Here is an 11,960-nt window from a genome sequence, read left to right on the forward strand (position 1 = left end):
CAGATTCCTGATGAGTGACGCTTCTCACACATCTTTATTTAGTCTGTCAGTTTCCTGGTTGTCCATCCAACGGTCAGTATGAATGAATGTCCTTTTAAACAATATCGTAAGTGAGGCTCTTGTACATTTTTATTTTTTGTAACTAATCAATTAAATGTTGCAAAGGATGAGTGATAAGGCGTGCCGAATGTACAGAGGCTGTTGGCCTTTGGGTTTGAATCTGACCTCGGCCATTTGCTGCATGCCATCCCCCACTATCTCCTCCCATCATTTATTGTCTCTCTTAAGCTATCCTATCCAATATACGTACAAGATATAACTTCCACCCATCCATTATCTACACTGTTTTTTCCCATTAGGGGGTCGCGATGGGCTGGTGCTCTTCTCTTCCCCTTAAAGACATCAGGTTTAAATAAAACAGTTAAACAACTGATGTCTGTTTGACAGTCTTTAGACTAAACTCCGATATTATCAGATAACCTTTTGTTACCTGGAATGGATGTAAAAAATGATTCTGGACAAATGAAAATCTTTCTGTTGTTAAAATGATAAGTGGACTGTCAGACAAGGGATTCAAACCAGGAACCTTCTCCAAAAAATATAACCTCGAAAAGACTGAGGGATAGGTTGAAACGCTCCCCTCTTCTATGTACAGTACCCGTTTGTTCTGCTGTCATCAGAGAGACGTTCTCATGTTTTAAGACCCTCTTCTACATGATTGTGTTCTTTGAAAATGTTCTGGTTAGGTTGTTCACAGTCTAAAAGGTCACTTTGAAAATGTGTGCTGACAATGTCTGGTGAGACAGTCAAATATGTTTGAAGGATGAACAACGTCGTCCCGAAGATGTTGATCAACATGACAACCACTCACAACCAACAGTTATTGATGGTTCAGCAGCACAATGTTACAAACGTGAACGTTTCAAGAATATCTTTATTTCTTTTATAATAAACTTATCTGTTAAAGTTTATGATCAATGTCAGCTTTATTTAGAGAATTATTTTGTTAATGTTCAAAAGTATTTACATCAGCAAACCACAAATAAAATCCAAGGCATCAAAACACAATCAAACAAACAAACAAACAAACAAACAGGTGTCTCATTTGATTGATTTGTGACACTTTGGTTGTCCTCTCTGGAAATCAGGAATCTTGGTTTCTCTAATTTACCGGTTTAACTCGTTGACCTAAGTCAATCAGAGTGAAGACCCATTGTCTCTTTTTCAAACCTGGAGGAATGTTTGTGAATCGCTCCAGTAGATTGTTTCGTTCACAAGCTGCAGCTGCGAGATAATCTTTCAGGTCGAATTCTACCGATCAAAGTATAAATCATGTTCACTAAAAGCTTGTGTTTTTGCCACTGACAAGGTAGGGCTTTTTATTATTATTTCATTACGACGCACAACCAAAGCTCACAATTCATGTACTCACACTCTCGGACCTGAGAGCTCACACTGTATGAGTTAAGTCGGGACAGGTCGTTCGCTATTGATAATAGAAAACTCCCACAGACGGAGATTGATTTAGGTCATCTCATATGCATGGCTTAACTTGGCAACACACAGCAGGAAAAACTTGGTCCGTCCCTCCCTCACTCCCTCACACACCCTGCATCACCAGTAAACACAAGCTAATTAGCATAAATGATATAATCCCTGGTGGTGGGAGAGTGACAAAAAGAGCGGGCCTCCTGTTGCCACGGTGATTTCAGACACTGTTTGTGCAGGTAAGACCAGGGGGGGAAAGTTATTCAGCTCAACTTCAAAATGAGTCGTATGACTTAAAAAAACAATCAGGTCTTAATCGTCCTGAAGCTGAAGTGCTTGTTTTATCCGACTCAAAGTTTAGTACTTTGGTTGTGTACTTGAACTATAACATTTGAACGACTACAGCCCGTCTTGTTTACCAAAAATAACAAACCAACTTCCTTTCATCAACATCTTAATTTAGAAAACATACAGCCACACCCGTACACTCACAACCTTCCTATAACTCGGGGTAACCATAGTAACACACTCCAGCAAAGACCGATCACGTCCTCGCGTTTTTCAACAAGAACCAAACTCTTCGATCCACTTTTCATACTTTTCCAGGTCGACTGCAGAAACCGATTTGGACACTTTCTTCAGAGCCGACTCAAAGTCCTCCATGGTGGTGGGCATGTGCATCTCATCCCGAGAGATGTTGCGGATTTCCTCAGGCGTGAGACCCTCAATTCTTCGCCTCATGGCCATCAGAGAGGCATCCCTGCAGCAACACACAACACCTTCATTTGTACAGATTTCAACAGGGGCACATTAACTACTAATACACCAGCTCAGATTCACACAACAATCCTTTCAGCCATTTATTGTGTTGCTTGGGAAACAGCGACTTTGATGAAGATGAACTTTATCAAAGGCTGAAAACCAACAGAGATGTCTGACCTGCACACGTTGGTGATGTCCGCTCCCGAGTATCCCTCCAACTGCTCTGCGATCTTGTCCAGATCCACGTCTGTGGCCAGCTCCAGCTCCTTCAAGTTGATCCTGAGCAACTCCACTCGGCCTTTAGCTGCAAGCATAAATGCAACGGTGAGTAAGCAGAGCGGGCAGGAAGCCAATTTTCAGCTTGAAGAGAAATAGTCTTACTTGAAGGCAGAGGGATGTAAATCCTCTTCTCCAGCCGTCTCCTCAGAGCCTCGTCGATGTCCCATGGGAAGTTGGTAGCAGCCAGCACCATCACCATCTTGGATGGATCATCATTTTCTGAAGCTCCACCGACACCTACATACAGGATAAAACCAAGTTTAGGGGAAACATATTCATCGTAAGAGTTTTCTTCACTGCTTACATTCTGACACATGTTGCATTGCATTGTATAACTTCAGTGTAGGAGCGATAACATCTATTAATATTTGTTTCTTTGCATTTGTGTTTGTTTTTAGTTCTCTTTGTAAACAGCAGGGGCAATACCTTACCAAGCTCTAAAGCCCCATTTCCACCAAGTGGTCCGGTTTAGTTCAGTTCGTTACACACTTATTGGTGTTTCCACTGTCAAAAGTTGGGAATGGTACCAAAACAACTGATCTGTACCGTCCCATTTTTTTGCAACCCTTCTGTTGGGTTTCCAAGTTTACCGGTTCCACAAAGCGTAAAGGACAAACACAAAACACACCTTGTTTAAATATCCTGTGGAGTTGGAGAATATCATTTCAAGGCTGTTTTTGTTCTTTGTGACTATTGTCAGCAGATTCATTGATCTTTGTTTACTGTGTCGCGCTGTGATTTAGTGATGTACAGTTGGTTGTGGAAATGCAAGCAAGATCAGGGTTTACAGTACCACACTGTACTGAACCAATTCTGACCGCTCGGTGGAAACAGGGCTTAAGGCTGATGTGTCACTGTGAGGTGATGCACCAAGAAGGGACACAAGTTTTTTTTACCAGATCAATGAGATGCAACTTGAAATGTTTCTCTGTTTGCATGATCTGACCTTAAGGAAGAAAAGTGATTCTCGACTGGACATTGAACTTCTAATCGCCTGCACACTAACCAAACTGGAACGGGGGACCTTTCGCTAATACCACTGATTGGAGGGAAGATTCTTGGAGGATTGCAGAGGGAGGGGGGGGGGCAGTTTTTCAAAGGGAGCTACGGAAACTGGTACGCTGTCCGCCTTCTTCCTCACCTCCAAAAGAGAGAAACTTTGCTTTTGTTTAAATTGAGAGCTATCATAATTTTGTTGGAGCAGGCCGAGCATGGACGCCGGTGGTTGTTGGGACGACACAGTCCAATGGTGGTGGCTGGGCTTCCTGATCATGTTGTAGGGGAGAAAAGCCTTTTTTTTTTGATTAAAGGTTTTTTCCTGTCAGGGAGTGAGGCAAGATGCCTGTATTTTCTTAACTTTATTTGAGGTGAGGTAGTTTGGGGTTTTTCACTTCGATGTTATGATCATTATTTAGACCGGTGCTCTTCCTGAGTTTGATTACTTTTGTAAATAGTTTGAATAAATGACTTATTGTGCCCTTAATATTCATTCAATTGTGGCTCATCATTGGGATTGAGGAAGGAGAGTGTCACTTCCCCCTGGGCTGGTCGTAACAGTAAAGATGACTTGTTTCCACAAATTTAAGAAAGCAAAAGACAAGGTGTGAATAGAGGACCTGATGAAAACATCTGAGAAGAACATGTAACAGGCTTCATACCATCCATCTGCACCAGTAGCTCTGCCTTGACTCTGCGGCTGGCCTCATGCTCCTCTGAATTCCCTCTGCGGCTGCACATGGAGTCAATTTCATCAATGAAGATCGTAGTGGGAGCATAAAAACGTGCCTGTACAGGAACACACAAAGAGTGCAGAAAACTTTTAACAGTCACAGCCATCAGTCGAGCTGTTAGGTATGGGGTTCGACATGAAGCTCAGGCAGAATATAAGTGTCCCCTTAAGGCTGACTTCTTAGTTTGAGGCTCTCTGTTCTCATTTCATCTCACTGGCCATATTAATGAGAAGACCGGCTTTTTCTGAGTTACTTTGTACACTTTTTCCACACCAGGCTTCAGAAATGTGGGCTAGAAAGTGCTGAGTTTACTCCATTCCAATAAATTTCTTTGCTTTTAAAGTTTAACAAACAGTAAACTTAGCCACTCATGCCACCGTCACCCTGTCCAATACAAACATATAAACCGTTAAATTCAGCAGGTTACACTAAAATAACAAGCTAATTAAACATATACAATATGTATATAGGACTTCTAGCCATGGCTAATGTGCAGGCCTTTTAGGAAATAACAGGTTCTCAGAGTGGGGGGTGTTCCTTATGATGTATCAGACCAGCAACTCCGAATTCCCGACTTCCGAGATCAAATGGAATGCACCATGAGTCTGCTCGAGTCCCGTGCCTGAAGACTTACCATTTCAAAGAGAAGGCGAACGAGCTTCTCTGACTCCCCTCTGTACTTGGACGTCAGAGTCGATGAGGACACGTTGAAGAATGTGGTTCTGCATTCGGTGGCAACTGCTTTGGCCAAAAGTGTTTTCCCCGTACCAGGCGGTCCCACCATAAGCACTCCCTGGAGTTGAAAACAATAGATTTAAACATATGATACATATTACAGCTAATCTGACAAAAATGTCTTGAAGTCCACACCTTCCATGGTCTACGTATGCCTTTGAAAAACGCTGGCATCCACATCGGCAACACGACCGCTTCTTTTAGGAGTTTTTTTGCATCTTCCAAATCTGCAATGTTGTCCCTGAAGAAAAACAGTTTGGAAGAAATCAGAAATGACAAGTAACACTGCTAACATCGCGTCCTAACAGCACATCACGCGCAAACACACGCTCACTCTCCTCACTGCATCCGTTAAATATTTATACTTTAGGATTTTAGTTTCCCCTTTGCAAACAGTATGACATCTAGGGGTGGCTGTGGCTCAGTTGGTGGAGTCGTCACTTCTCAACCGGAAGGTCATGGTTTGATCCCCAGCTGGGCAACATGTCCGATGTGTCCTTGGGCAAGACACTTAACCTTGAATTGCTCCTGTTACTTCGGTGGCGGTGTATGAATGGATTAGTTACTTCTGATGGTCTCTTTACACAGCAGTCTCTACCATCAGTGTGTGAATGTGTAGGTGTGACCTGCAGTGTAAAAGAGCTTTGAGTAGTCAGAAGACAAGAAAAGCGCTATATAAGCCATATGGTCCATTTACCATTTAGTGTTCTTGTATTGAAGGTTGACAAACTGAAGGGTGGAGCTTTGACACGAGTCAGATATTACTAAAGCACCTCTATCTCCACTTTGAACAACAAGCTAACAAGCTCTGTTGAGTAAGAAGAGAGAGTGCCAGTGCCTCGATCATGGTACCTGAGCGACAGAGAGGAAAACAGAAATGGGGCGTCAGGGTAAAAACAACACCCATCATCACACTGCTTCGCTCATAGGCAGTGAGGACACTCAAATAGGAAACTATAAATCAATCTGAATTTTGTCGCTGACACTGGCTTCAATCAAATGTTAGGATCGACTGGAGGAAAGTTTTGTTATGGCCCATCTAAGATTCTTCGTACGAGAAAGGGAAATCCTTGAAATGTGTGTATTTCAGAAAATGGTATGTTTTCCTAGGTGCCGCTCTTTTATACTCCAACAAACATTAAGCTCATAATAAATGCAGGTTGTTTACCGAGCCAATGTGCCATGTATAGTTTCATTTTCTGGGACGCTGGAGCTCACAGATCAGCCTTTTCAAGGTGTTGTGGGACTAATTGGGCGAAACACCGGTAAAGACGGGTTCCCACTTGACAGCCCTGATGATGTCCTGGCTCTTGCTGCCCATTGGTCACCGCGGTTGAGTTGTGGGGGCCAAGAGGGGCCATGTGGTAGGGTAGGTAGTATCAGCGTTGTCACTACCTGGAGCTTGCATGTATGTAGCCTGGATCTGTTGAAGGTTTGCGATGCTGCTCTGATTGTGGTAGCGACTAAGTGCTATAGGGTAGGTTCTGCAACTTCAACTTGTACAACTGCAGGGCGTTTACAACTCTGAATCCCACAGAAACACCCGGGGACAAACAGCCAAAAAAACAAAAACAAACAATGAACACCTACCATTTGACATTTGGATTCTGAGAAATAATATCTCTCTCCAGAGCGTCAATGAGGTCTTTGTCATATCCTGTCCCGTCAAACTTTTTCACTTCTTTCTCCTGCACGTCAGCTTTGTTCTGAAACACAGAGCAAAACATTAATTCCCTGATTCAACACACATAGTCTGGATTTTCCCAGACAAAAAAACTAGAATAACCGGCTGGGTAAGGGTGAGCAGCATGAGGACACTGTTTAATCAACAGTACAAACAGTACCTTATCATCCTTTGATTTGCCAGCAGCCTCCTTTGCTTCCTTCTTTTCTTTCCCTTTGGAGGCTTTGCTTCTGTCCCCATTGGCCCCACGAGGCGAGTGTCTCTGCTGGGCTCGCACCGCCACACTCAGCCGGTTGTTTGAAGGTTTGCTGTCTTTGTTGACGTTAGAAACCCGCCTGACAGGACAAGGAGAATGTCTGTGATAGGAGGAGAGGAAGATGAATATGTTTTTAAGTTGTGGCTTTATTCGTCCCAGGCCACGATTATACGATTTTTTTGTCTCATACTGCAAATTTTCGCTATTAATGGAAAAATAAATGCAGCAGACTCAGTGTGCAAAGGCCTTAACTTAGAGATAATTTAATAATATATGTCCCTAGTCTGTCCACAAACCCCCCAATGATGAGAAAAGTCCATCCTCTCTGTCTTTTGCCTGCTCCACTTTTCATAAAATGTGAACTCAAACAGGCCATTTAGAGATTTTCCCTTCATGACATCACAAAGGGCAGTAACCCCTCCCCCAGATGGGTGACACTCCCACAGCTAGTTGTTTGTTCTGCCCTCTGAGTCTGCCTTCTCACCGTAAACAATAGGACATGGAGAGAGAAAGCCTGGACCACATACCTTCCAGAGAGGGGGTGTGGTCAGACACAGCTCATTTACATTTAAAGCTACAGACACAGAAACAGCCTGTTCCGAGCACACATTTTATGAAAAGTGGAACAGGCAAAAGTCGGAGAGGATGGACTTTTCTCATAATTGGGGGGGTTTGTAGACAGACCAGGAACACATTAGTGTTAGAAAAACCATGTTAAGTGTATTCTGCATAATATGTGACCTTTAAATCCGAATTCTTAATTCTCTATTGTCTTAAGTAGCATCACGGTCTTGGAGGAACAACATTTCCTCTCACTGTGTAATCTGTAGATGTATGAAATGACAAACTCCTTCAGTGTGCGACTAGTGATGCCTCATTGAATCTCATATAGGGTACTTTTCATGTCTCTTATTTTTCGTTTCCTCTCTCCTCGATTCTCGCTTGAACCAGAAGTCGTTCCGTGCCGCCATTTTTAAGGATGTCTCAAGCCTCTTAAATTGGCACCGAGGATCGAGGACATAACTCGGAGGAGCTATGATCTAGGAAAAATGAGACCAGTCTTACCAGAAGACTTTATACTGACAGACCCGCCCCTGTCTCAAATATCACTCATTGATTGGACGCAGTTGCAGATCAGACTTCAGTAAAACTTGTCAATATAAGCAGAGCTTAATAACGGAGAAAAGACGGACATTAAAAAGACGCTAAATGGACCGTCGGACATTTAAACAGACTGTTAACATCTGTCATCGGTCTGCGATGAGCTGGGATTAAAAAAGTGTTCGACATGAAGATTATCAACGAAATAAGTGTTACAACCAAAAGATCATAAACAACTTCATTATTACAACTGCTGATATTTCTTTTCATGATCACTCACACTATTTCATTTTTTTTATTTGATCATGATGAGAATGACAGTCTGACAGAGTGGCAGTCGTCTGTCAGAAACACGTTTTACATTCATCATGATTGTTAAAGATTGTACGGTTTGAAAATGGTTGTCAGTCACGGAGTGTAATCGTTTCCATCCTCTCGCTCGAGGTGAATTCTCCTCATTACATCCTGCTGCGTTCTCACATCAGCCCACTCAGACTTTCTGTGCATAAATTACTAGGGTAAGTAACTCCTTCTGCAAGTAAGAGATTTTCTGCAAGTGTGAAATCCCTAATAGTCCTTTTTTTTTTTTTTAAAGGAGCACTATGTAGTTTTGGAATAGAAATTTAAAAGTTGGAGAAGTGTACAGATTCAGTGGTTTATGTTCATGATTCTATACACAAACTGTCCTCAGAGGAAAATGTGATCCCTGTAACACTGTTTGAAGATAAAATGCTACGCAAGAAGTTATGGTGGGGGGCCTGCAACTCCCCTGGAAGCTTTTAAGCTCTTAACAGTGATCCAGGGACCCATTTTTTCTTCAAAGTTTGTGTTTTCAGTTCAGAAAATAAAGCATAGATTTGTTTCACTTCTCCAACTTTCAAATTTCACTACCAAATCTACATAGTGCACCTTTAAGCAGCAGTCAGATATTTTATGATCATTTTTAGTTGTGGCTCTGATTCATGGCTGTACATTATGACTCAAATGGTCTCAATGGTGTTTGTTATTTATTTACTTGTTGTCCGTTGTGATTGTACTGTTGATATAGTTTGTCATGTGTATGAATTGACCAGGTGGCAAATGAGTTTCCCCGCTGGGGATTAATAAAGCAGGAACAAAACAAGCTCACATAAAGGTACTCGAGCGCACTAATCTCAATCATATGACTACATCAAGGCTAATGTTCTCTGGAAAACAGCTTACACAACCCCCGATTACAAGTCTACACCCTGCAAAGGTGAACAGAGGCCTGGGCCTGCAGTGTGTCTGAGGTGTCATATGTGTTTTACAATAAGTGAAAAACGAACTTTTACCAAAGCAACATACAAGAATGAATACCTCTGCTCCACATGCACAGGTCTTATGTCAAAATCGTCATGGTTACTGGGTTTAGCAGGCGTTGTGTCCAGCTGAAAGTTCTCCAGAGTTGACATTATGTCCTGAACTTGTCGGCTCTCTTCACTGATTTCCTGCCACAACTGAAAACAAAGCAGAAAGAAAACATCTGAAAAGCCTGTGACTCTTTTTTCCAAAACAATCTGTGACGTGTGTTTAATGCCATTTACCTGCTGCCACCTCTGCTGAACACTGCTGTCTCGCACAGTGTACACATACTTCTTGATTTGTTCTAGCAATCCGTGATAGAGAACGCTGGCAGAGCTGTAGTTTCCCAGCAAGGCATATTCTCGGGCCAGCTTCACATTCTCACTGATCTCTCGCAGACTCATGGTGCTGGGGGAATAAAAGGTTATAGTAGAAACGTCACCATCGTTGCAATTTCCGGCGAGCATTATATTTTTGTTTCTGCCATAGTAGTCGCACAGAGTTTATTAAAGCAGGGAAACATCTGTAATTGAATTGTCTCGCTCTACAAGTCAAATGTAAGACAGTGAAGAAAGGTAAACAAAATTGAAAGCATCTGATGTTAGCTAGCTGCTAGTACACAAAGCATCACAGCAAACAGTGTCAGACATTGTGCAAAATGTCCTCACAGTCGCCACCATGCAAATTAAATCTTACCTGAGAGCATCCAACACTAAATGTTAGCTGGAGTTTATTCTGACTGTGCACATGATGTGAATGGAAAGCAGGAGCAAGCCTTATTATGTGTTTCTGGAACTTGAGTTATTATCGTTGGCAAAAACTAATATTCAAAAGGGTTAGGGTTAACCCATTAAACATTTTTTGTTAACTGGAATAAAAAACAAGACTTTACCAAAAAACTTTAACCCAACTGAAACTGTATAGTGTGTTTACAAGACTAACTCAAATTAAATAAAATCATAGAGAAAACGTCCTTGTTTTTTGTCTTTTACACAAACACACTGTCCTTACAGTTTTCCTCAGACACCTCAGTTTATATTTTTAGGAGCTAACAGAGTGCAGAAGGTCAAACCTTTTGTTCCCTAACTTATATAATATTTTAGAGTTTTTTTTTTTTTTTTTTAAACAAATGGTTGCTTGATATCTTTCTTTGAACCATTTACGATACTGGGACAAAAAAATAAAACTAACAGAAGCCACTTATAACTAAACTAAAACTAAGCATTTTCAAAAATAAAAACTGAACTGACGAGCCTACAGATCCCCTTAAGTCCCCAAAAGTAAAGGAAAAATATGTTGTGTGCACAAGTTATTATCTTATGTGCACAAGTAAGTTGATAACTTGTGCTAACAGTATAATTATCGTGTGCCAGATATTATGATGTACGCAAAAGTTAATATCTTGCACATGATTTATCTTGTTAACAAAAGTTATCATCTAACTCCTCTTGTACTTTTGAGGGACTTCAGGGGCTACGCACAAAGCAACATTAAAAACAAACAAAAAGTAAAAAAAACACTTACAAATAAAACTAATTTAAAACCATAACAAACTTGTCTTTCACGTAACCCTGACACAAAATGTACAACATAGGCTACATGTGGCATTCGTCTATATTAATTTATAGTAAAACTAAAGGTGGGTAAGGGTCCTCGATTAAACTTATTGTTCCAAGAATTAGCCGTAGCCTCGCCCAAATGTTGGCAAAATGCGACATGCCTGCAGACGTCCATGTTATCTGTGCTGTTAGGTAAAACAAAAGAGCAACTTATTGTGTTGGATGACAAAATAACTTAAAAATTATAAAAGTGACCTTACGTGTAACGATACACGGTTTATGCGGACTTTGCAAACTTTAAAACATCCCTCAGTTTGAATCTCAAGCCGGATGTTTCCCCTCTATCCTAAATTACAGGTTAACTTTGTCCGTACAACACTCACGGTTAAATGTTGAACCAAGGAGGATAAGTATAATTCAGAGCACTCAACTTTTTCGATGCTCACAAGCAGAGCTCAGCTGGTTCAAACGGAGCCTACAACCGGTCCGAAACGACGATCTGTAGTTCAGATGGTATCACCGGAAGTCAACACAGGGCAGCTTTGTATGCTGTTTGAGCACCTTCAAAGTAAAAGCCAGTCACTTCAACACAGTCAAATAAGAATAAGTACTTTAATGATTTTAACTTATTTTGGGTTGAATACCTGTCGCATTTTTTAAACTAAGGACCCGTACTCACCCTTTTTCTTTTATTTGCATTTTATTGTAAAGGTCCCAATAAGTGAAAAATTATAATGAGCGGCCCGGGGAGAGGAGGATACAGGGAGCTATGGAAGCCCATTTCCGCCAGTTAAAACAAATACAAATATAAATTTGGCTTTGTTGAGATTTAATTTTTGACCATAATTTTTTTTTACCGAAATAATTAGATAAAAAGTCGAAATTATGAGATAAAAAGTCAGGGACACCATCTACTACCGTAAACTTTAGCTTACAAAATAACTGTGACACATTGACAGTTAAATAGTACAGTCAATGCTACGTAAACAGTAATGTAATGTGTTTAGTTCCAGCGACAACCAGATTAAAAGACATAACTATTT

The 11,960-nt window shown here is 41.2% G+C and overlaps 1 protein-coding gene across 5 annotated transcripts; it reads right to left on the reverse strand.

Moving 5' to 3' along the window:
- Nucleotides 1-916: 916 nt before the first annotated feature.
- On the reverse strand, nucleotides 917-11,459 carry katna1 (katanin p60 (ATPase containing) subunit A 1). 5 transcript variants are annotated; one of them, XM_029277861.2, is made up of 11 exons: nucleotides 11,349-11,459; nucleotides 9,601-9,766; nucleotides 9,374-9,513; nucleotides 6,839-7,013; nucleotides 6,585-6,700; nucleotides 5,130-5,235; nucleotides 4,894-5,052; nucleotides 4,188-4,314; nucleotides 2,632-2,766; nucleotides 2,428-2,554; nucleotides 917-2,248 (listed from the first exon to the last, which is right to left on the reverse strand). In XM_029277861.2, the coding sequence occupies exons 2-11, from the start codon at nucleotides 9,760-9,762 to the stop codon at nucleotides 2,050-2,052; spliced, it is 1,446 nt and encodes a 481-aa protein (XP_029133694.1). In that variant the 5' UTR covers nucleotides 9,763-9,766; nucleotides 11,349-11,459; the 3' UTR covers nucleotides 917-2,049. The 5 variants fall into 5 exon arrangements, with proteins under 5 accessions (XP_029133694.1, XP_020492359.1, XP_020492356.1 ...); XM_020636703.3 differs by having other exon boundaries at nucleotides 6,839-7,034; XM_020636700.3 differs by having other exon boundaries at nucleotides 6,839-7,034; nucleotides 9,362-9,513.
- Nucleotides 11,460-11,960: the final 501 nt, after the last annotated feature.

Source organism: Labrus bergylta, chromosome 15 (assembly GCF_963930695.1).
Source record: "Labrus bergylta chromosome 15, fLabBer1.1, whole genome shotgun sequence".
NCBI lineage: Eukaryota > Metazoa > Chordata > Actinopteri > Labriformes > Labridae > Labrus > Labrus bergylta.

Excerpts from the sequence above, each read along its gene's own strand:
- katna1 (XM_020636700.3), bottom strand. The coding sequence starts at position 9,762 with ATGAGTCTGCGAGAGATCAGTGAGAATGTGAAGCTGGCCCGAGAATAT. Across the intron at positions 9,514-9,600 it reads TTCAGCAGAGGTGGCAGCAG|TTGTGGCAGGAAATCAGTGA; the intron begins GTAAATGGCATT and ends CTTTGTTTTCAG. Across the intron at positions 2,249-2,427 it reads GACATCACCAACGTGTGCAG|GGATGCCTCTCTGATGGCCA; the intron begins GTCAGACATCTC and ends GTGTTGCTGCAG.